Genomic DNA, 26137 nt, shown 5'->3' with positions numbered 1-26137 from the left:
CTCTACACGTCATTCTGTTTCCCATCATTCTGTTTTAATGTCTTTACCATTTCATGTGTTTCTCTTCATACACTGCACATCATCCATACTGCATGCCTTCTGCTATTTCATACCAAGAGTTTTACAGATTTTGCTACTTTCATATACTGTACTGAATTCTACTAATACTGTACTGCACTTATTAACCACCTGTTATTGCCATGGTTCAAATCCTGGTGCAGGAAGCTGGCACCACTCAATTAGGGCATCCATCCACCCTCTGTGAGTTGGTAAGTAATATAAATATCTAAGGTAATGAGCTATCTGCAGTAACACAGATGATATAGTGCCCCTGTTGCTGCAGCAGTTGCAGCAGCAGTGGCCCTGTATTCCAGATGAACTTGGAGTTGGTACTACTAACTAGTTCTAAGTTCATTCTTTCATCGTCCAATCCAGTGTTGCCCCATGAGGAGCGTAGGAACCTGGGGTTATGCAAGTTGGTCCTGACATTTAAGAAGATAGCGGCCAGCCTCACTCATCTCTGAGTAGCATTACATGTGTATTAAACCCCAACCATCCCTTGGAAATAAACCTGCACCAGCTTAATCCGAATGGAGCGCTTTAATTGCCCACTAAACCACTAGGCGCTATAATTTGGTTATGTGGTTACCACCCTGCATAATATGTGGTTTTCTCATGTACAGGAAACCATTTGGCTTGTCACTCAGTGTAGTCACCCGTAAACAGAAGGAAGAGGAACAAATGAAGGAAAGAGAGACAGAAGAGGAAGGATAGAAAGAAGGGATGAAGAAAGGAAAGGGCAGGCACCTGTGAGCAGCCCTACATCGAGTGAGTGGATGGTGAGCATGCCCACCAACCAGTAAACCACCGCAGTATTATTACTACAAATAATAATAATAATAATAATAATAATAATCATCATCATCATCATCCAGACCTCCTTTCCCACCTTAGGGCAAGGTGAGGAGTAACAACGTCCATGGAGCCAAAGTTTGCCTAGTTCAACGGGCCACGCTTCCATTCACTCATCATTCAAGTCCTTGAAATCCTGGCTCCATCAGATAGGCCAGAAAACTTCACCATGTTCTGTAGCTTTACATATACCTACCTGATAGAGCCAATCCGAATGCTGTCATGTAAAGAAGGGGTGCCAAATCCCTGGTTATGTGCTTCTCTGCACAAAATTCATCCAACCAGCTCAACTTCCATACCTCTCTTCCTCACACACTCATCCACCATATCCCTCCACCTTCTTCTTGGCCTACTTCACCTCCTCCTCCTTCAATTTCACTCAGATATACCTTTTTCATCACTCTATTGTCATCAATTATCTCCACATGACCATACAATCTCAGTACACCCTCTTCAATTCTGGTGTCCACAGATTTCCTCACTCCATATCTCTCACAAATCGCATTATTTTGTATCCTATCCACTCCCTGTACTCCACATACACCCCTAAGCAGTCCCATCTCCACTGCTCTTACTCTTGACTTTTCATTTTCATGCCACACCATCGTCTCACATCCACATGTTAAAGTTGGCACTAACACTTCTTCATATAAGCCTCGTGCAGCTGCAACACTCAAGCCTCTGTTTCTTATCAAGGTCTTCATAGCACCAGCTACTTTCCTTCATTGTGTCACTCTACTTTCCACTTCTTTTGCACATTTTCCCTCTCTTTTCTATCATTATACCCTGGTATTTAAACTCTCTCACCAATTTCAGTCTCTTTCCATTCACTGTAACATCACACTGGGAGTCACCTTCTCTCTCAATAACTATCACTTTACATTTTTCTACATTTATTCTCAAGGTACAACACTCACAGACATCTACAAAACTCTGCACTAGTCTACCAAGCTCTCATCCAGCATTTGCAAGTAGCAGTGCATCGTCAGCATACAACAAATTTGAGATATTCTATCCATCACCATCTATCCCTCTCTCCATTACTCATGTTTTTACTTCTCTCATCACCCCATCCATATATATATTGAGCAACCATAGGAACATCACACAACCTTGTTGCACGCCTACACTGATTGTGAACCATTCACTTAGATGCCCATTTACCATTACACATGCCTCATTACCATTATAAAAACTCTTGACAGCACCTAGCAGCTTACCATCTACACCATACATGTGCTAAACCTTCCACAATCCTTCTCTGTCTACTTTGCATACGCTTTTTCCAGGTCCATAAATGCCATAAACACCTTACTGTCCTTCTCACATGCCTTTTCCACTATCTGTCTTGCTGCAAATTTTTGAACCACACATCCTCTGCCACTTCTATAGCCACCCTGTTTGCCACTTACTAGGACTACTGATATCTCTCTTACTTTCACTACAATACAGTAATTCTTCCATACACCTTCCCTACAACACTCATTAGACTTAAGCCATGATAATTCTTGCACTCACTTCACTCATCTTTATTTTCGTATGGGGGTACAATCACTTCCTTTTTCCACTCTACTGGCACAGTTACACTCGTCCATGCCTTCTTACATATCTCCAACAAGCACTTCATTCCACTCTTCTCACTACACTTAATCACCTCTGCATACACCTCATCAGCCTCAGCTGCTTTCCCATTTTTTTAGCAGCTTCACAGAGTTCTTCACCTCTGCTAGTGTCATGTTTCCTGGCACTGCATTACATCTCTGTACACCCCCAAAACCAATTTGTTAACAGTCGCTTTGCTCTCTCCATTCCCACTCATCAGACTTTCAAAATATTCTTTACGCCTAGTCCTTACCTCATCCCCATGGGTTAATAATCTACCACCTACATCCTTCACACTTTCACACTTCTTTCCACGGTCACTTCTACATTTCTGCACCTCTTTCCAGAATAACTTCCTATTTTGAGCAAAATTTGCATTCATTTTTATTCCAAGATCATCATTTACTGCCTTCTTTTTCCTCTTCATTAGTCTCTTTACTTCTTGATTTCAGTATACAGTAATCCCTCCAATATCCGATGTAATAGAGCCAAAGGCATGTCCGGATAGTGATCCTGTCCGGAATTGGGCCCCAGCCTCCTGGACTTGTACTTATGGACCCTAACTCAGAAAAACACCTATACAACTCCCTCTGGACATGCATTGCACCTATTTAAGACCCAAATCAGACCAATAAGGAACATAAAAGACTGAAAGAAATGCAAAAGAACCATAAAATGAGGTTTTAGAGGTGAGTTTATACAATATTAAACATTCTGCGTACTTACAACAAGTCCCTGGCTCCTGGACTGGTAGTTATGGACCCTAACCTAGCCTAACTCAGAAAAACACTCCCTACTGCACATGCATAGCACCTAAGACACTATTCACGCCAATAAGGGACATAAAAGAGTGAAATGAGGTGTTAGAGGTAAGTATGGAAAATACAGTACAATATGAAACATTCTGGGTACTTACAGGAAGTCCCTGGCCATCTCGATGAATAACCGGCCTCCTCTCAGGCTCTGACAGTAAGAAGGAGTTCCTGAAGCACTTGCAGTACACTGTTCATGAAGTCTTGCACAGAACTTAGTCATTTGCACTCAGAATTCCATTCTCTTAACATTGCGCACTCTTGTCTTACTTGCGCTCCATTGTACAGTACCTTAATGAAATAAGTGTTGCACTCTGCACTTAAAGTCTTTCCACTCATAAAACCCTTTTCTAAACATAACACACTTTAGTTAATTTACGTTACATTGAAAGTCAATTAAATCTTTGTCTTTTCACTCAGAACTCAAATTCCTTTACACTATGCACTGTTTTTTTTTCACTGCACAACACTGTAAATTCCCGTGTGGTCTAGTGGAGAAGTTCTAGGCGTCTAATCACTGTCAGAGTCTGAGAGTAGCACATGCAGGTGATCTAGGGGTGTGTCGCTGGGTCGTGGTGATGGCGTACCCACTGCAGACGACTCTGAAGAGAGGTGCAAACTCACGTCGAGTGGTGTCTCCACCATGCCTGATGTGCTGGGCTGTGGCTCGGAGCATGAGGACCTGTCTTGGGGAGGCAATGGAGTGGAGCCAGGGCTGGGCACAGCGGGGGTCATGGGCCTGAAAAACCTGTCAATGGTTGATTGACGCAAGGAACGACGATTTTAACAATTAATGATGCGCTGCCTGAAAGCGGGCACTTCCTCCACAAGTCCCAAGGGCCCCATCTCCCTGTCGCAGTCCGAGTGCTCCAGGTAGTCCAGAACGAACTCTAGGTGTTCTCGGAGTGCGCTCAGCTTGGGGATGGCTGGAGTAGTGTCACACTGAGAGGAGTCCGCATCATCGTCGCCGTCCTCGTCAGAATCTTCAAGCTGGGTACTGACACCTGCAACTGAAGATGCGATCTCAATATCAGACAATGTCTGATACCCAGGATTGCCCTCGTCGTCATCCAACCACTCATGCACTTCATCCACATCAACATCATTCCCATGCGCACGTAGACGTGTATGGAAGTCATCCACGTCAAAACCTAGGAAATCGTGCTCCACATCCATTCCGAGAAGCAGATGAGACCAACCATTTTCTAGAGTCTTGACAGGGATTTCCTTCCAAGCAATGGCCCAGTTGTAGATGGCAGACTTGATGTTGTAGCGGCGAAGGTTTTCCAAAGTCCGCTGGCCTTGCTTGTCCCGTCCCTCCCTGCATTCGTCCTCGTCCTTGAGAACAACCATCACCTCATCCAGGAACTTCCGTTGGTACAGTCTCTTCGTTGCCACGATCACTCCTTGGTCCATTGGTTGGATGAGAGCAGTAGTATTAGGTGGCAGAAACATGCACCTAATGCACCCATTCTCAGCCACCAACTCCTTGTCGCACAGGTGGGCAGGTGCATTGTCGAGGAGAAGGAGGGCCTTTACCTGGTCGCATGGGATTCCCAGTTTCTCCGTCTGGTAATGGATGACCTCATTGACGAAATGGCAGTGGAACCAGTCTTTGAAGATCTGGGCTGTGAACCATGCGTTCAAGGAATGGTACCAGACGACAAGAAGGACATCCATCACCCCACGAAGACACTGAGGCTGCTTTGCACGGCCAACAACAACAAGCTTGAGCCGGTGCATGCCGTTAGCATTGACACAACACAAAGCAGATATCCGTTGCTTGCAGAGCTTGCAGCCAGGTACACGCTTCTCCGTCTCCTTGGCTAGAGTGTTCGTAGGCTAAAAGCGATAGAATAAGCTAGTTTCGTCAGCGTTGTAGACTTGACCGAGAGTGAGGCCCTCCCTGTCGATCAAGCGCTTCACCTTGTGCCAAAACTCGTCTACTCCATCCTCGTTGGCGTCCAAAGCTTCGCCATGAGACTTACGGTTGGTAAGGCCATGTCGTAACTTGAACGCGAAGAGCCAACCTTTGGATCCCTTGAAGTCTAGGGTGTCGTGAAGCCTTGTGAACTTCTCAGCAGCAGCCTTCAGCTCTGTGCCACGCACCATCACACCAGCAGCACGTTGGTGTCGATACCAAATCAACGTGGAGCAGTCGACTTTGCATACTTGGGAGTATACATCACCTTCCTCTCCACGTTGCATATGCTTTTTGACGAGAAGTCAGCCGTGTACTGCATGAGTTTGTCGCGGGATCTCTTGATATCAAACAAAGTAGATCGGGCCAGGTTGAATTCACGAAGGATGCGTGAGGTAGACCATCCCGCATCCACCTTGTCCAATATCTCCCTCTTCTTCTCCAGAGTCAAAGCCACTCTCTTCCTCTTCTCAGGCGGCGGGGCCATCATCACACACACGACGGAGAGGCACGAGAGCAGCAGGATAGCCTGCAGCAGGTAAGGCACCACAACAAAAACGAACACGTGGGCAGCCATGACGACGAGGTGCACACACAACAAGAGACGGGTGGTAAGTGGGGAGGATGCAGGGGCACTCTAGCGGACGTCGGCGGAACAACGCAGCTGGACGCACCGCGCACGCCAACTTCAAATTACGGGCGAGAAAAAGTCGGATTTTTTCCGAAATTTTTGCGGTTTTTGGCCCATTTTGGGAATATTGGATCCAGGGACGAAAATGTCTGGTTATTGGGGATGTCCGGAAAATGGGCATCCAGATATTAAAGGGATTACTGTATTCATTTCTTATTTTGACTGAACCCCTGTCCTGTGTCCACTCTAGCCACTTCTTCCTCTTTTCCTCCATTGCTCTCTTAACCTCTTCATCTAATCATGTTGTGCCTGTCTTCTTTGTTGTTACTCTTGTCACACCACACACCGCTTTTGCATTCCGAACTAAGCAATCCCTGCATGTATTCCACAGGCTGTCCAGATCCATTTAATTCCAATTCACTGATTCTAACTCCTCCCCCACTTTGGCCTCGTATTCATCTGCCATTTCTTTTATCCTCGGCTTCTTGACTTTCAGTCTCTTTCTCTCTCTCTCTCTTGGTCCACTTCATTCCTCTCAGCTTGATCTTGCATACCAAAATCATATGATCCAACAAACCTCCTCATCGTCCTCTCACTGCCCTCATATCAGCAACACTTCCCAGCATCAATTTCTCTACAAGCACAAAATCAATCAGGCTCCCTTCAATACAATCTCCATTCCCTCTATATCATGTACATTTATGTGCATCTTTGTGTTTGAAATAAGAATTACAAATGCACAACCTCCTTTCCTGACACATGTCCTTCAGTTGCTTCACATTATCATTCTTTCCTGGTACTCCATTATTACCCATTATATCACTCCCTCTTCTGTCTTTCTTTCCTTCATTCTTTCCTCTTCCTTCTGCCTGTGGGTCACTCTACACTGAGTGACAAGCCAAATGGTTTCCTGTACACCAGGAAACCATTTACTACACTGGGTGGTAACATATAACCAAATTTTGGTGCCTGGTGGTTTAGTGAGTAATTATTGCGCTCCAATCGGATTGGGCCGGTGAAGGTTTATATCCAAGGGGTGATTGGGGTTGATTGCTCATGTAATGCAACTCAGGGATGAGTGAGGCTGGTCACTCTCATCTTAAATGTCCGGACCAACTGCCTAGCCCCGGGCTTCTATGCTCCTTGTGGGGCAATGAAGGATTGGATGATGGATGGATGGATATCATTTACAGGACCAGTGCCTACTCTCCCATTCACGTCGCCCATTACAAACACTTTATAACTCCTGGGCATTTCTACTACTACATCCAGATCATCCCAAAACCTGTCTTTCTCTGTCTCACTCCTGTCATCACATAGTGCATCCATTACAATCACTGCCACTTTCACTTCTCAGACTTGAACTCGACATTCATACATCTTGAGCTGACACATATGTAATCTCTCATTCCACTCTGCTACACATCATTCATCAACAGAGCAACTCCTTCTTTGCATCTTCCCCGCCCATTCATGCCTGAACTTACACATTTTACACCCTTCCACTCCTCCACATCATACTTTTTCATCTTTGTTTCACACACTGCCATCACGGCATATCTCGCACTCTTGAACACATTCTCTACTTCCACCTTCTTGCTCTCCTCAATCACACCTCTCACATTCCACATGGCCATGCAAATCTGCCCATTAGGTTGGGGCCATCATCATTATAATTCTTACATCAACACACCCACAGTCAAGCATGGCCTTAAAGTCTTCTTTCATAATTCTTGCATCAACACACTCACAACCAGGCATGGTCTAACAGCCTTTCATAAAACCTGCATCAACACTCCCACAACCAAGCATGGCCTTATAGTCTTCCTTAAATGCTACCATCTTCCTTCATTCATATAACTGACTGAAACTATCTCTTCTCCTCCCATCTTCGCATTGCACAGTACTTAATAGTGACTCAATGTTGTTATCTGCTTATGAGGATTAACAGTAGCAGTTAATTCCATGCTAACCTTTTTGAGTCTAGAAGAGCCCAAGTTTAGTTTACTGTAGTCTAGGTAATTTAAGAACAGGGAACCATCCTACTTTCCTGGCAACATTAGACATGAAAGGAAAACCCCTGGCCACATCTAGGTCTGAACCACAATGCATAATGGTTAAATGCCTCACTGTTTCCGACATTAGAGTTCTAACACTAGACCAACCAACTACAAAGTGACTGAAGAAAATTAGTTCTTATGAGAATTCAACTGTAATGTAATAAACTTCCAACTAAATTAATAAAATGTGATTTGTATTCATTCCACTGAGTGAAATTATCTTACCTGTAATAGCAGTGGAAGCCAGTCCGCTGAAGAGGGCACTAAAGGCAAGTGCGTATACAGTGGTAAGGCGGCGGCCAAAGTACTGAGCTGATACCATCCCCATTATGTTCCCAGGAATCTCCACCAGCGATAACACAAAGAAGTTGACAAACTCATTCCCAGTCATGTTGTGAATATTAAGGATGATGCCAGAATACACAACACAAAAGATTGTTCTGGAGAAGAGGAAGAACAGTTAGGTAAGACACTGACATCAAAGGTAAGAAGAAGAGCAATGAACAGCAGTTGTCCACGGTGTTTAAGTTTACAGTAATTCATAAAACACCTAAACAATGCAGAAGACCGTGCTGTGCCAATATAAAAGTTAGGTACAATATATACAGGCATGTATTAATTACAGTAAACTGCAAGCCTCACGTGTTGAGTGCGGCAATCAAGAGATGCTTCCTCATTGTCCTGTATTTGACGAGATCCTTGATTGAAGCAGATTTCTTCTCCTCTGCCTGTGCCTCTTCCAGTAGTTGTCGTAGGTCTGGCGGGGGTTGAATGCCATTGGTAGTAGCTACTTGAACCATGATGGCCTCACACTCACTCAAACGGTCCATTGACAGCAGCCACCTTGGAGACTCTGGCAGGAACCTGGATGGTACGGCTAATTTATTATAACACTCAATGGTTACACAATAGTGTGCTTGTTCTACCTTGAAAAGATTCCAAACCCCTAGCAGCTACGGTGATGGCAAGGCACAATCTGACGAAAGGGCTGATTTGGCTAGTACAGTACTGTAACAAGGAAATTAATTCCTACCTCATAATTTTGCTAATAAAATTTTATGCAACAACAAAGTAGTGTTTGGATAATCCAGTTCTATCCAGTAAAAACAAACTGACAATAATAATGTACATGTTATATTCAATATCCTCATACCATGCTAGGTAAAATTACTCTAGAAAAAAGAAGGATAACATCTATTTACCGCCAGTACAGAAGGAAGAGAATTGATGGAGCATGACACAGGATGCCAAATGTTTGCCAGTGAGCAAGGAGCCAGGCAATCAAGGAGACACAGCACATCCCTACTGTTCCCAGCACGAAGGACAATGCTGCAGTCAGCCCTCTTAGTCGCTCTGAGCTCAACTCCACCACTGCCAGCATGGGAGCACTGAGGTTTACACAGAGGACATCTTAGCAGTACAAGAGGGTATACTGAGGTATGCAATGATAAGTTGAGAAGTACAGTACCTGATGAGACAATGAAGTTTACATACAGGAAAAGTTTAGAAGTACATGAGGATAGACTGAAGTTTATATGAAGAACAATTATGACAATACACAGTACATGATGGTACATTAAAGTTTACGTTAACTACAAGAAAAACCTGACAGACACATGGTATGTTTCATAATTCTGGATAAACTGATCTCTCCTGGAAGAAACAGTGACACAGCTATGGGATGGGGGACAATCAGACCTCCGGCCTCTCAGAAAACCCTGACGGACACATGCGATGTTTTATAATTCTGGGTAAGCTATCTCTCCTGGATGAAACAGTGACATACAGTAGCTATGGGAGGGGGGAGTCAGACCCTTGACCCCTCCACTGGTTCCCCATTTGAAATTCCAGATTATTTTATTACAATCACTGGGCCACCTATAATAGGGCTCACCATTTGTGGAGATCTGGCCACACCACTGAAAATACTAATAACTTCTGTCTATCTATGGCCAAATGCCATAATCCCATAAGGGGTGGTCGTTTGTCTATAAGTTAGCTGTTACACGTGAAGGGGCACTAACCCTCCACCATCCCACTTACTGAAATGTAGGGAACACGTGTGGGTTGGTTATATGGTTATTACCCCGCATTGTAAATGGTTTTCTGGCTTACAGGAAACCATTAGGCTTGTCACTCACAAGAGCAACTGCTTACCTGTGGTCAATGAGTTTGCATGGTCAGACAGACCAAGGTTAAGCAACAACAGAAATATATGGTTCTCCTTCAACTTCTTTTCTTTTCATATATGGGCTGCTTAAGTGTTACCTTGGTAACCTGCACTTATCTGATCTATCAGAGACAATCTGCCTAAGCAGCGATTTGCCTTTTAATAACACTGATTTTCTCATCACGTATGTATAGCAATAACCATGAATTACCCTTGCACCAAGTGCGCGAAGGGTGTGAGCAGGGAGAGTAATATGCATGTGAAAGTCAAAAGTGTTGCAAAGGCAAAGCTGACCTATAATGTAGGGCATCTGATAAATACTGAAGAAGGCCAGGCAGGTGAGGAAGCGAGCCAGAGTGAAGAGCTGCCATGTGGGGGCAAACATGTTGGCCACACCAAAGACAAAGTTGATTACTGCTGTTAAGAAGAAAATGGGACGCCGACCAATCCTGTAGGGGTAGATACATGCAGGAACTTAGGATGAATAAAATAAAAAAAAATCACCATCACGATCATCATTCCGACTTCCTTTCCTCACCTAAGGATGTATGACAGTAGATGCTCACAAAACAAGAAAGGGGAAAAAACCAAACAGGAAGACCTATTAACAAGATGCCACATGAAATGGGTCATACACCTGCTCATTCACCATTCAAGCACCCAGAATTCAGGCTCCACCTCAGGTCTATTCATCTGAATACATGTTTTTTATTTTTTCATTACAGATGCACTTTACATTACCTGTCAGATAGTAAATGTATTGATTAACAGCTTAACAAAAGTGTTAAACACACACACACACACGATCATCATAACGGCAAGAAAAAAATACTATACATGTGCTGTATTCCACCATCATCAACATCGTCATCATCATGACCGTTATTTCCATCTAAAGATGGGGTGAGGTAGGCCTTAAAAATACACATTTATTATTACTACAATATTAATTTTGTACTATATTCGTATGTATTTATAAAAGTTTTGACATCCATTTATGGTGCTGCTGGAGGGAGAAGCTATACTTAATGCTGTGTATAATGTAGTGACTATGGACGGATTTTACATGATTATCAGTAAAATGAAGGGTAAATTCAGGATTGTGAGAAGTAAATCTAGGTCCATGAGAATATTTATGGTCTGCCATATTTGCAGGGTTTGGGGGAACATCACCTATGCAAATTTTGAAGGTACTGTAATCTGTAAAAGAAAAAAAAAATCTCTGGTAGTATTTTTGAGAATGACATTCTGCGATGATTAGGAATCTACACAAACCTGTTTCAAGAGGTACAGCTTCGACCACTACAGATATGCCTGGAGGCACTTCTGTTGCGGCAACCCCTCACAGGATGAGACCATGAAACAGACAAGTACTGTACGATGATTATATATGCAGGCGCGCGCGCATGTGTGTGTGTGTGTGTGAGAGAGAGAGAGAGAGAGAGAGGACTAGTTTGACAGAAATACTTTGGGTGACCTGTCTGCCAGGATGGAGAAAAGCAGCGTGCCAACAGCATTGCCAGCCACAGCCAGGGAGAAGATGGTGGTGACGGTGTTAGCCCTTTCACAAACCCAATCGTAATCGCTCACAGCCGTTTCTCTCCAGCTACTGCGGTCATAGTCCCACCCGTACCGGCAGCCTGGAAAGGGGTGGTGGTACAGGGTAGGTCAAGGTCAAGGCATAATACAGTACCTGTTTGTAACACCCAAATAACTAAACCGACAACAGGCCGCTATTTACTGCCAATATTTTGTTTTATCATCAGTGCCTTGCAAAATTTCCTATTCCCTTCCAAAGGCCCTTATGATTTTGCGCGCAAGTGAAATGAAGGAAGAAGTAAGGTATGGGATCAAACAGGAAAAGATGGACTGTTTCAAGACACAGAAACGACCATAGGATGAATGCACTGAGTGAGGAAGAACAACCTAGATAAGGTAACGCGACTCGGTGTGCACTGCACAAATGCATTAAGCTTAAATGCATACTGTATATCAGGAAGTCTGAAGTATCAAATAATAATAACATCCTCCAACCTGCTAACACTTTCATTTTATTCTTGCTACCATCATATGACTATTCAGCTTAGGAGAGTCTATTATAAAGAAGGGGTTAATGATGGACTGTCTCCCAGGCTAGCCAACATATAAACGTCTGGTGGCAGTCACAATAAAACTGGTCAGGTTTTGTCGCAGTTAAATCATAAGGTACAGGTGTAATTTCGTATTTCATTGCAAAGGAAGGAAAGACACTCAACAAAATATTAAACCTAAGTATGTAATCACTTAACCCCTTCACACGTGACATACTTTTATACAGATTAATTTCTTACCACTTTTAGACATTTGATTAAAGTGAAGGGGTTAGTGAAGGTTATACCTAACCCTTGAAGGCCGGAAGGCAAAAAAATAAAATAAATAAATAAATAAAGGATTCATGGAATTAACAAGACCTCGTCACAATAGTACAATCTTATGAAGTGGATGCTGGGAAATGTCAGCTAGTTGTTAACTACTAAAGCAAATGAAAGAGGAGATACTGGTGTGGCCTTAGGCTCATCTGAACGCCAACCTCTGTCCTGCATACCATCAGCCTCCTTCATGAGTCTGGGAGTGATTTAAGGTAAGTTTGTATAATCTGGCTGCAGAGCTGCCAGTTATATTGGATGCCACCACGTAATGCATCCCCCTCCAGCAACAAGATACTGGCTGCCAAAATGGTTAGGGCTGGGACCGGAAACTCTGCTTCCGAGAATGTTTGATATTATCTCCATCTGTGTGTCTTGTTATGATATAAGAAGTAAAGAAACTACCCTTGTCATTACTAACTGGTGGTGGTTGTGTTGTCTATACTGTAGCTGTCGTCTCCAAACGTGATGTTGTACATGGAACACTGACTTGGCTGAGGCTGTCCGTCTGCACCTTTCTCCCTGTAACACATACATACATAAATACTGGCAGTTATACTAAGCATAATGAAATAAAGGAATAGTGCTTGATGGATGTCATAAGGATGTGATGTGATTCTAATTCTCTTACGAAATTCATTTGTGCTGTACAGTATCTCAGAATACCTCATCCTGCTATTTTCTGCCCAAGGGATCTCTCCTTAACCCGAATAAAACTGTGGCATCAACCTTAGATTACAAACAATGTCTTCGGAATGAAGAGCTTAATGTGGTCGCACATAATGAAGTTCAACACTGTGTGGCCATAACAAACTGACTACATAAAGATACTGATAAGGAAGAGATTTGCAAAACCTTTGGGTTTCTTTCGTAACCGAAGGTTTATTACTTCACGAAGAACAAAAGAATTTCATATCCTCGTCGATTTCGAGTTCTTTTTTTTTTCTTCTATATTTTTTTTCAGATCTTACCAGTTCATTTCAGTGTATGGCACTGTTGTTGTTGTTGTTTAGATTCACCTCCCTTGGTAGGACCAGGCCAAATAAGGGCCCGCCAGAGCAAACCATGACAATTAAGGGGGCTCAAAGAGAGCTGTTGGTTGGTGGAGTGGATTCGTCCACCTATGAAGTTAGTGTGGACACAGAATATGTGTGTGTATGGCATGTTAATGCTATCTTTAAGGCAAGAAGACTTTTTTTTTTTTTTTTTTTTTTTTTTGAAAGATTCCCTACACATATAGTGCAGGCCGGGCCATACATTAGCCCGGTCAGTGGTGTATGGGCTGATTAAAAAACAGTAAGTGGGGAGGACAGGACCTGGGGAATGCCCAGCACACACGTCCTGTCTCCTGACTTTGTGGTGTGTGTCAAGAAGACTGGTTACCCTCGCCTTATATGCAGTGTCGTAGGAACCGGTGGGGTGGGGGGGGTGGGGGGGCACAGGCCCACTCAATGATATTTTCGGGGGGCCGATGTATGCTTGGGTCCACCCAATATTTGTGAATATATATATATATATATATATATATATATATATATATATATATATATATATATATATTATCACAGTGCCTAAAACTTCTTACTTTGACCTAGATAACAGCAACTACGTCCAGCACATAACACTGATAAAAGAATTTTTTCATTTGAAAGTGTCGCCATACAGACTCTCTCTGTTCCTTATCATCAGTCATTAAATTTTAAAGCTCTGGTCCATAAGACCGTCCACAGCAATAATTTTATCGAAATATACCGTACTTAGCCAGACAAAGGATGATACAGTTGCAGTGGGGACAGCGCAGTGGCACTGGCCTGCTCTGAGGAGAGCCAGCTACCACAAAGAGTCCTCACCCAACAATCACGTTTCGTACGTGTCACTGAATGTGCTGATGCCCCAACAATCCGCCCTGGTATTTACATTTTATGTAGAGGGTGAACTTTTTAACACTTTAGCAGAAGTACTGTAATATGAAATATGAAAGCATTGCCAGGGGAGGTCAATGGGGTTAGCTAACCCCCCACATGAGCAAGAGCAGCTACCACTTATGTTATTCCCATTCCAACTTATGTGTGACAAAAGCATATTTTTTTTTTTTTGTACTTATCTGAACTTATAATATGCTCTAATACCCAGTGTATACGGCCTCAAAACGTCCCTGAAATTGGTAAATTTTCAATAATTTCCTTGAGGGGGCTCACAGCGCCCCTCCCACCCTCCCAGCCGTTTGGGCTTGCTTCGCTCGCCATCCCCCTGCCTCGTGCTCCCTTCCCCCCCCCAAGTCATAATTGTTCCTACGCCGATGAACTGTCAGAACTGGGTAGCCTCGTCACCAGCTCCTACGCTCCTTAAAAAAAAAAAAAAAAACAAAAAAAAAAAAAAAAAGCTCGATGATGATTTTCCTATTACTGCAGGATGGACAAGGAAAACACTGTAGAAACTTCCTATGATGGTTCCTCCTGCAAACTGAATTCTGAGTTACAAAAGGACACTGGTCATTAACCTATTCACTCTGAAGACACTGGCTATATTTCAGCTTATTTCTTGCTCTCTCCATATGATGTTATTTCGACTTGTTTTTGCTGCTGTGGCCCCAGACTCATCTGAATGTGAATCTTGGACTGCAGACTGAAGCTACTCGTCTCCTAAGTCCACCATCTTTCTCCGGGGGATCGGTGGGAAGCTGAGGGAAGTTTGTATATCTGTTACCGCGTGAAGGCCTCCATCTTAAACATTTTATATCAACTTTGAAAGGACATCTATTTTGCTGGGTGTAATGGAGGCTAAATGTAACTTTTGCAGTCTGAAACAGTCAAACAGTCTTTCGTATATTGAATAATATCATCTGGGGAGAGCAAGAACTTAAAGTCATCGGACTGAAGGGACTGCATTTGTGACTCTCTCTCTCTCTCTCTCTCTCTCTCTCTCTCTCTCTCTCCTGTCGTAGACACTCACCAGGGTACCGTCAAGTTGAGCCACTGTCCGTCGCTCAGATTCTGTTTGTCGGTGGGTCTGGGCACGTGGCAAGTGTGGTCGGGGGTGGAGAGCATCAGCAGAAGAGAGGAGGCGCCGAAGGGAGAGTAGAAGGCCAGGGGGAGCATGAAGGCATACAGGAGCATCTTCTGGTAGCGCCCTTCTGTTCCCACCGCACTCATCACCCTCTCGAAGGCGCTAATCGTCTGGCCATCACTGCCACCGCCTCCTGGGTCGCCTTCACCAGTACCCAACATCTTCTCTCCCTCTTCATATTTATCATTTTCCTTCACTTTGTCTGACATATCTTCTGTATTAATCTCTGTGGAATACAAAATGTCCTCGTTAGGTCACGAATCCCGCACAGAAAATCTTTTTTGTGTCGCCCTCTTCTCTATCCAGCACCTTTTCCCCCCTCCTCATTCTTTATAGTTTTCTTCACTTGGTCTCACACCAATCTTAAAAATCTACACACAATAAAGGCTAATGTACTTGTTATATCGCCTTCCCTACCACTCTGCATCTTCTCACCCTCTTCACGCTTTATTATTCTCCTTTACTTTGGCCGACATTCATCTCTAACTAATCTCCGTGGAGTAAGGCAAAAGTATCATATGTCATCCTCCTCTTCATTTTATAATTTTCCTTCACTTGGTCTGACATGTCTCTTTTACTCATCTTTGTGGAGTAAAGATGAAACTAACAGTCCTATGCTTAAACCTTAAATCGCATAGTGGACTACAAACCCCTAATTTTTGACAGTCATTTTTGGAACGCCTGTGGTTATTACATATGGTCAGCACGCGTACGGGAAGGCCAAATATATTCCATCTTCGTCATGTACTTCAGAAATTACTACAGAAAACTGGGAGTGTGCATTCCTCTTTAAGATATAAGGTCTAAGCATATGGCCACATAAATCATAGTTATATCACCATCCTCACCACTCACCATCTTCTCTCCCTCTTCACATCATCATTCTTCCTTCACTTTGTCAGCCATCTCTCTCTCCTTCCCCACCACCCACTATCTTCCCTCCCTTTCCACTACCATCATTCTTCCCTCACTTTGCCTACCATATCTCTCCTTCCCCACCACCCACTATCTTCCCTCCCTTTTCACTACCATCATTCTTCCCTCACTTTGTCTGCCATCTCTCTCCTTCCCCACCACCCACTATCTTCTCTCTCTCATCACTACCATCATTCATCCCTCACTTTGTCTGCCATCTCTCTGACCTTGGAATGCAGTAAGTCGTTACATCCTTCCCTCCGCCACCTTCTCCGCCAACCAGCATGTCATCATCTTCACTCTCATAACGTTCCTTTACTTTCTCTGACATCTCTCCCTTACTCATGTTTGGAAAGTACTTAAAACTAAAATATACTTCACGTCTTTTACTAACCTAAACAGTCAAACCGAACTACTAATAATATCCCATTTTCACAGCAACAGAACAGTACTTATTATTTTTATACGTAGCGGTTTTTTTTTAAATCTTGTTTGCAATTAAATCCTACTCCTCCTTACCATCATCATCATAATCACCATCATCATTCCAACCTCTTTTTCCACCTGAGAATGAGATGAATTACATCTAAAGTTGGTTACTGTTTTTCCATTGCTACCTATAAAGCCACTCTGCCAGTTTTCCTAAGTTTACAGAACAGGTTGCCTGTAAAAAGTGGATATTATGAAACACCCTTGGTATATATTAAGGACTACCTGTTTGCTCATACAGGTTTGCATACTGTTAAATCTTTGCTTGCTGGGAGTTAGCTCGGAGGAATAAAATCATCAAGTCTTGGCCAAAATGAATTGCATTAATGTATTAACATCGGAAGAACTAATCACCCCCCCCCCTTCTCTCACTCCTAACCACCGACCGCTAAGATTCTTTTCAGGTGAAAAATCTATCCATTAATTTATCTATTTATAACCTGAGGAAATACCCGAGTATGTCCAAGGCAAAGAAGGGTCTTGCAAGAGATTGGCTAGGTGATGTAATGTCCTTCAAAAGTTAAAGTCTAAGCACACCCAGTTTTATTCAGTTCCATCTCCTCCTGCTTCCCATCCCGGCTAGGTATAAATAACAGGGACGTGCTGAAGAGGGACGCCTTCATGTGATGGCACCGATATGACCAGGTGGATCTGCTGCCTAATCATACAAACGTCCTTCAGTTTCTTCCCTATTCCCCAAAAAGAGGATGGTGGGCTGCAGAAGGGTACCGCAATATCAGCCTGCAGTCCACTGAGCCCACATTCACATGAACCTGGGGTTGCTACTACTACTACTACAAATTAGGTAACACGGGTATAAGTAAAACAACTAAAATATCATTAGATTTTCTCAGTTCTCTTTTTGTATCATTCGTTGGTTTTCGGGCAACAATAAAACGCATATCATTATAATTACTAAGCTAATCTTACTGTATGTTTTTAGAATCTCCGTTAATATCACTCTCTCGTGGGAACATAACATAAACCATGAAAATACATAAATAATTCTAGAAATTCAGGTAAGAATAATATATTACCCTGTGAATATCTTATCTTCTCTATCTCGTGTCAGGGGAGGCGGTGGTCAAGTAGTTGGAGAAGTGATCTTTATCTGCTGACTGAGTAGTCTGAATTTCGAACCTTTAAAGCTGAACAGACATTAACGATATTCCACATGACGCATCCACAAGTCTAAAACAAACTTCCGCTAATACCAGTGCACCAGTCCTGAATGAGACAGCCCTAGCACGTGTATTTATTACAGACGGCCGGTAGTGGTGCCGAAGTAGTAAAACATGTGCAACGCCCAAGAAGACTATCAGGTATCAGGGAATGGACTACAAATTCTATGACAAAGGTTGGAAAAAAAAGAATCGAGGTTATTAAGCGATACGTTAACAAGTTGCTATGCCTTATCATATCTCCTAAGAAGTAGTATAGTACAGTGATTTTTAACCCCTTCAATCCAGTAACGTATTTTTAACTTCATTTCAGCCACCTTCAGAATATACTGAATTCTGGGAGAGAAATAAAGCCGTGAGGAGATTGACGGAAAGAGTTTCCAGTTCCGTCACTACAACGCTCTCTCCAAAGTTTGTAAAATCGTAAGCTGAAGGTTGATATGGTAATGTCGTCTGCATCTGAGGCAACGTGTGAGGGCGGTCGGGGTGTAGGGATGTCATGCATGTACAGGTTGAAAAGTGTGGGTGAAAAAACGCAGCACTGTGAAACTCCCTTAGGAAAGTTTCGTGTTCGTGATGATTTACAACACTAAATTTATAAAACACGTTACCACACCGATGGGGTTACTGTCAAACAAATACAAACTGTATTGTGGTGTCCTCTTCTGGGAATTCTACTGGCTCGTTACTAACCCATAAATAAGACTGGTCGTCCCCTCGGCTAACCGCCTGTCTCGTCACTCCCAACTGAAACACCACTTCAGGCACGTATTCTCGTCAGCTTGGAAGGCTTTCTTGCACCTAATAAACTAGAAGAGATGGCATCGTAATAAACGGGCTGATTTCCCCCTACGCTTGTTTAGGGAACAGTTTGACAATACGAAGTTAGCCACAACCTACTGATTTTTTATAACACCCATCGACAGGTTATGAGAAACATCACTCTTAGTACTATCACACGAGACCTGCAAGGGACCGATGTAACATGCATTCAATACGGATGGTGGGTATTAGTGCCGAAGTGGTGACATGTGAAGGTGTGTGGCACGCAGAACTGTTGGGTGTCAGAATGGACAATCAAGTGGGCGAAGGTCAAATATTACTCGACTGGCTATCAGATAAGGCGATGCACAGCACCTGGAAGGAGCTCCCCGACCCCACGTGTCTGAGGTAAACTTGTGGGCAGATGAGGCTAGTGTGTGGGCGAGCTGTGGTTGACGGAGTGAGTGGCCTTGGCAGACATGCCACCTGCTGCTGCTCTGTGTTTATTCATTGGATCTTAAATCAGAAAAAATGAGGACAAACGTTCATTTTGATATCCTACATCCTGGCAACAGCCGGTTTTAGAGTAAACCCCACCAGTCTTTACCTCGATGGAATTAGTGCCTGTGAAACTGTAAATATCCGTACCATATCTAGATTAGGTTCGTTTTGGTCGAAATAATAATCACATCAATGTTGCTGAACACTGGCCATGCGGTAAATATTCATGTTCTCACATAAATTAATAATAATTAAATATTCTCATAAATAACAATAACTAATAATAACAATTAAGTCTATTATCAATGAAACAACACCTAAACTGGAATGTATAAAGCCAAAGTAATGCTGTAAATATACATGTGCCAGTACAGTAGGATGGGAGGCACGAGCAAGGGCGGTGTACGGTGGTCGTGGTAAGTTTTTATAAAGTATTCTAACCTATTCTGACGATGAGTGTCTTCATAGCAGTGAACTACTGTCATAAACAATACTGCTAGGTCGTAGTTTTTTCACTTCAGTATTCACTTTGGTTTGGTGTGAGGTCTCTGATAGCTGTATAAGTGATGATAATATTATATGACAGCACTCCAGTACACCATCTAAGCTTAGGAACTTTTGTGGTCTTTCGTGTGTGTGTGTGTGTGTGTGTGTGTGTGTGTGTGTGTGTGTGTATAGGTAATGTATGCCATCACCCTGGTTCATTCATCTGCCTCCTCACCAACTCGTTCTCTCCTCCAGCTTTCATTCAATGCGCCTGATTCTACCAAATCCTTTCAAGTCTATCTTCTCTATTACTGCCATCCTCCCCCACACAAGCACCATGCCCAGCATGTCTCATTGGATTCATAATTCGGCGTTTTTGCATTACATTTTAATATTCTCTTCTTACTTATATTTTAATAACGAAACGGGCTGCATCAGTAATATACAAAGGATATTCAATTACTTCACAACGATTATTCATTACATACGAGTATTTAATTTCTGTTACCGTCAGGCAATTTTATTCAGCGCTGGAGTTAATGGAAGGTCATAATATAGCACCTCCACTTCGAAAAAGGTCTCTTCTAATCTGAGTGCAATCGTCTGAGGTACAGCAAGAATAAAATACGACATAAGATTGAAGGACTTACATGTGCAAAGTATATCACTGAAGAACAGGTGTTACGAAATATCCCAATCCAACGAGAATACGGCCAATTAGAGGACTGAAGTGGTTAGGCTTAATGTGCAAATTACTGAAGAACAGGGGTTATGAATCTGCTACCGCGAGAAGAATGCGACACATTACCCTCTGCGCTTACTACACGCTGAGGCAAAGATTCCATACCACTCTCGTAAGTGAGATCTCCCCCCCCTTTCCCTTGGGAGGGGGGGAAAGAATACTTCCCTAGTATCCCTGCTTGTCGTAAGAGGCAACTAAAGAGGTCCTTTTGCCTCCAGTCTTTCCTTACTGTCTTCTTCTGCTCTTCTGTCCTACCTCGCTTGATATTTCCGTGTCTCCTCCGGCCTTTATTTTCCCTCTACTCCTACAGTGTCATATAGCCATATTATGGCTTGGTGCTAATTCTTCATTATTCCTTCCTTCACCCCCCACCCCCGCAGGAAGAAAAGACTGGAAAGAAAGAGCACCCGTCTTTCCATGTCTTTCCTATAATACAGAGCTTGGAGGAAATTATCGTGTAACTATGTTTTTACAGGACGGACATGTGTGTGTGTGTGTGTGTGTGTGTGTGTGTGTGTGTGTGTGTGTGTGTGTGTGTGTGTGTGTGTGTGTGTGTGTGTGTGTGTGTGTGTGTGTGTGTGTGTGTGTGTGCAATAATCAACTGATACGTGATTCACAGATATACCGATATCGACCGACATCGTTCTTATCGTTTCGTATCGTTTATAAAGGTTCAAACATGCAAGCATAATTTATGTCGACCTTGGTCACCTAATGGGGACTCTCCACAGAGATATTTCGTGATACCATTTTCCTTGTGGGTATCAGCTGCACACGGTACTTCTCAACAAGGTGGAGTCAAAGGCTTATCATCCCACTGACTTTCTCCCTGTTATTGGCTCCCTTCAACCTCTATCTCTCCACCGCACTGTTGTATCTTTATCTTTTTTCACCTCCACCAGGAGGTATATGTTTGCCCCGCGTTTGTTTGTCTGTCTATCAGTCAGTCAGTCAGTCAGTCTGTCTGTCTGTCTGTCTGTCTCTTAGCAGGATTACTCAAAAAGTTATAAACGGATTTTCATGAAATTTTTTGGAGGGGTGGAGTACGGACCAATGAACAATCGATTAGATCTTGGTTGTGATCCGGAATTATTTGTTTGTTTGTTCACACCATATCTCCGAAAGTTCTCAATGAATTTCAATGAAATTTTGTGGAAGGGTGGGCCATGGGCCAAAAGAGAATTATTTAAATTTTGCGGGGGATCCGGATCCGGATCCTACCGCATAGTATCTTCAGAAGTTATCAATTAATTTCAATGAAATTCTGTGGAAGGGTGGGTGGCCCATGGGCCAAGAAAGAATTCATTAAATTTTGGGGCGGATCCAGATCCTGCATTAGCGGAGGTATGCGCTCTCTGAGTGCCCCTCTAGTTCTATCAATATATCAATGGCCCATGCTCCTCTGAACTGTCTGCTTGTATCCCAACACCATTACAGCGGGTGCGTAACACCCGTATGGCAGCAAACTTTCATCCCCTTTTTGTCCAACTCTCTAATGCCAGAGTTAACCATTACTCCCAGTCCTTCAGGTATGCAACCAGTCAGCAATGGAACTGTCTTCCTCTGTCTGTATTTCCAACTGCCTATGATCTCCAGCCTTTTAAATGCAGTGTGTCCAGGTATCTCGAAATGAACGGATCTTGAATTTGGCTCTCTATTGTCTTGTTTTTTCTTGGGGAGAGCAATTTGCAGGCTTCTAGCCCTTGGTTCCTATAAATAAATAAATAAATAAATAATAAATAAATAAATGAATAAATAAATAAATAAAAGGTGTCCCGGGAGGAAAGGGCATACCTTTGGGAAATGATAGGTGAGGGAATTCTAATCGAAAAATGTTATTATCAACATGTGTCCAAATCTCCACCATTACGGAGCTAGTGTTACCGATGATTTTATAGTCGAACATGGTCTCCTTCATATTTCACCCTTAGGGTCATCAGCAATTGTCACTCGGTAATGGTTGAAATCTGGACACATGTTAACATATTTTTTTCTTAGAATTACCTCAAATAACATTTCCCAAAGTTAAACCCTTTCCTCCCGGAACACCCAGTAGACTGACTGACTGATTGCAGAGAATGAAATGGAGGCGGAAGAAAGATTTACGACGTGGAGAGATTGTGTGCAGGGTAAAAGGGTTTGAGAATAAATGCGGATTTAAAAAAAAAAGTAATAATACCCAGAACTGGTCAAAGCAGCGGGTGTGTGCCCATGTGCGGTTTGCCCCAGGGATGTGGGAAGTAACTTTATCTTATGCAGTATTTGTGATAAGTGGATTAATAAGAGATGTAGTGGTATTAGAGACAGATTGAGAGGTAATGCTGCTTTCGTATGTGTGGTGTGTCGGGAAGAGCATGTAGAGATTGTCAGGCGTGAAATGACTGATCTTGCTGATGAGTCCCTTGAGTGTGTGTAAGGATTTTGTTATTTGAAGGATATATTATGTGCTGGAGGTGGGACTGGAGCAAGGGTGAGGAGTGGTTGGAGGAAGTTCAAGGAGCAGTTGCCTCTCCTGACACTGATAGGGCTCACTCTCCATGCTATGGGAACTTTATATGAGACATGTGTTAGGAGTGTAATGCTGTATGTTAGCGGGACCTGGGCAGTAAAAGAGAGGATATTCGTAGGCTCAAACGTACAGGAATGACAACGATTAGATGGAAGTGTAGTATGACTTTGACTGTCAGGCCTGGGGTCTAGGTTTACGACTGAGAAACTTAGAAGATTGATGGGACTTGAGAGTATTGGTGCTGTGATGGCTAAGAGTAAATTGAAATTGTCTGGGCAAGTGGAAAGGATGGAGGATGACAATTGGTTGCGGATAGTGAGAAGTGTGAACGTCGGAGGTTGGGCTGCGAGAGGTAGACCGAAATTAAGACCTGGGACGAGGTCATAGAGTGTGACCTCATCGATAAAGGATTGAATAAGGAGGTTGCCAGTGATCAAGCTTCGTGGACAGCCGCTATTAGGTGACCCAGGCCGAAGCATGCATGTTGGAGCCTTTATAAACGAAACGAAACGAAACGAACAATATATATATATATATATATATATATATATATATATATATATATATATATATATATATATATATATATATATATATATATATATATATATATATATATATATATATATATATATATATATATATATATATATATATATATATATATATATATATATATATATATATATATATATATATATATATATATGTGTGTGTGTGTGTGTGTGTGTGTGTGTGTGTGATATATCCTCAATAGCCTACTGCCCAGACAAAAGTATTTAACATTATTTAATCTTTGGTTCCGGTTTACAATCTACGACACGCATTATTCTTTGTATGGTATTTTTCACACAAAAAAGTTGCTGTCAATTACAGTAACAGCTTTCTGGGTGCTGTGTTTCTGTACATGTCTGAGACCTCGCTTTGATGCACAAACATCTCCTTCTCAACAGGCACCAGGAAATGGTCAGAGTCCATCCTCCGAGTGGAGACTCCTTAGTTTTGTATTTACAAGTTAAACCTTGGAAAATGATCGTTCCACTATTGCTTTTGACACTGACAGCGTTGCACAGAGTGAATCTGCAGATGTCTGGCTTTACGTGTACATAATAATGGGGACAAATACTCACCATACATATTTCGCCCTCGACTTATCGTATACGAGGTCTACTCATCTAGATTATATTTCTCTCTATGTACTGTACAAACCCAGAAAGCATTAAATGGATGTACAGAACTATAAGCGTAACAGTCTGCACGTGTCTATGTATGATTAAATAAGTACCGTATGGTGTTGGAGAAGGACGTCTTCACGTGGTGACACCCACAGAACCAGGCGGTTCCACTGCCTGGTTTACAGACGTCTCTAAGCTCCATCACTATTCCTCCCCCCCACCCCCCAAAAAAGTGGGCTCCAGGAGAAAGGCAGCTTCGTCCTGCACTCCACTGGGTTCACGTCCAGAGAAGCCTGAGGTAACAAGAAATATGTACAAATGTGTGTCTCAGATCTTGTACAAGCGGCAAAAAGAGTCACATACCACGACATCAATCCATCAAAACCAGAACAAATATTCATTTCCATTTTTTTTTCTACTGTGACATGATGGTGGTCAGATTTAATTTAGCTGACAGGTAATATGATCTGCGTATATGAATGTAAATGCCTATAAGGTGGAGTAAGGATTCCAGGGGCTTGAAGGATGAGTAAATGAAACTGTGGCCTATTTCAGTGAGGAGACTTCTGGTAGCTTCTTTATTTTTTTTTTTCTCTCCTGGACCCTATCTCACCTTATCCTTCGGTGGGAAAAGAGGTTGGGATGATGACGATGATGATGATTTATATTTCTGGCAAATTAAAGTGGTTAAATTTTAGTTTCGCATCCGCCGCAGGAGATGCGATGCTCTATGGCAAGCATCCTTCAACCTAAGGTTTAGTAACTGCCAAGCGGTACTTTTCACCTTTGGTGAGAATCTCAGCCTCAGAGGTGATTAATTTCAACGTTCTCTCCTGATTATCTGCCATATATAAGAAATGAATAAATAAATGAATAAATGAATGAATACATAAAACAGTTAACACAAGTGGCAGTGTCAGGAAACTTAACACTAACCTTTATCTTTCCAACTTGAGCGATGATCCTTGTATGAACACCCACTGACTCCAGGTACTTTTCCACAACTTTCACCTCCGTTACTAAATTCTCATACTTAGCGTTGTTATTTAAACAAATAAATATATATACTTCATGGTTCTAGTGCTACAAATGGCCAAACAAAAATGAAACGAATCTGCTCTTCGGGTACTTCTCCCGATAAGAGCTATCTTGACGCGGGGGACCAGACAGCTACCACCTTTATCCGTCCCAGCTCCCTCCGCGGTCGCCGCCCGACTGACGTGCGACGGTGCGGGCGGTGTGGTGTCACGTCAAGGAACCCCGGATTCACAAAGCGACTTACGACCATTTCCCTTTCGTAGCTCAGATTATACTTGGACCCACATTAACAAAGAGTAGTACTACCGTTTCCCCCAAATAACTTAGACTGTTGTTGTACCCACATTCACAGAGACTTACGACGACAATTTCCCACTCGTAATTATGACTGTTGTTGCAACCGCATTCACAGAGACTTACGACAATTTCCCCCTCGTGACTCAGACTGTTGTTGTACCCACATTCACAGAGACGACAATTTCCCCTCGTGATCCAGAATGTTGTTGTAACCACATTCACAGAGACTTACGACAATCTCCCCCTCCTAACTCAGACTGCATTGTACCCGCATTCAGAGACCTATTTTTCCCCTCGTAACTCAGACTGTTGTACCCGCATCCAGAGACCTATTATTCCCCTCGTAACTCAGACCGTTGTACCCGCATTCAGAGACCTATAATTCCCTCTCCTCTCGTAACTCAGTTTATAGTTAGACTTGTATTCACATGGAGACTAACAATTCCCCCCTCGTAACTTGGAC

General features: G+C 42.8%; 1 protein-coding gene across 1 annotated transcript in view; it reads right to left on the bottom strand.

Annotated features, from left to right (window-relative positions):
* Nucleotides 1-25442, bottom strand: part of LOC145392397 (organic cation transporter protein-like) — a 30934-nt gene extending 5492 nt beyond the window's left edge. The window contains exons 1-8 of the mRNA XM_080266803.1: nt 25276-25442; nt 15466-15805; nt 12935-13035; nt 11586-11748; nt 10403-10557; nt 9141-9309; nt 8581-8802; nt 8164-8378 (exon numbers count right to left, since the gene is read on the bottom strand). Of these exons, the coding sequence (XP_080122929.1) occupies nt 8164-8378; nt 8581-8802; nt 9141-9309; nt 10403-10557; nt 11586-11748; nt 12935-13035; nt 15466-15788 (1348 nt within the window). The 5' untranslated portion in view covers nt 15789-15805; nt 25276-25442. The remainder of the gene's footprint in view (nt 1-8163; nt 8379-8580; nt 8803-9140; nt 9310-10402; nt 10558-11585; nt 11749-12934; nt 13036-15465; nt 15806-25275) is intronic.
* Between the last annotated feature and the right edge of the window lie 695 nt (nt 25443-26137).

Source organism: Coenobita brevimanus, chromosome 22 (genome assembly GCF_032717465.1).
Source record: "Coenobita brevimanus isolate Jiangsu-jjx chromosome 22, ASM3271746v2, whole genome shotgun sequence".
Taxonomy (NCBI): Eukaryota; Metazoa; Arthropoda; class Malacostraca; order Decapoda; family Coenobitidae; genus Coenobita; species Coenobita brevimanus.
The sequence above is the reverse complement of the archived record's forward strand: the minus strand, read 5'-3'. Positions and strand labels throughout refer to the sequence as shown.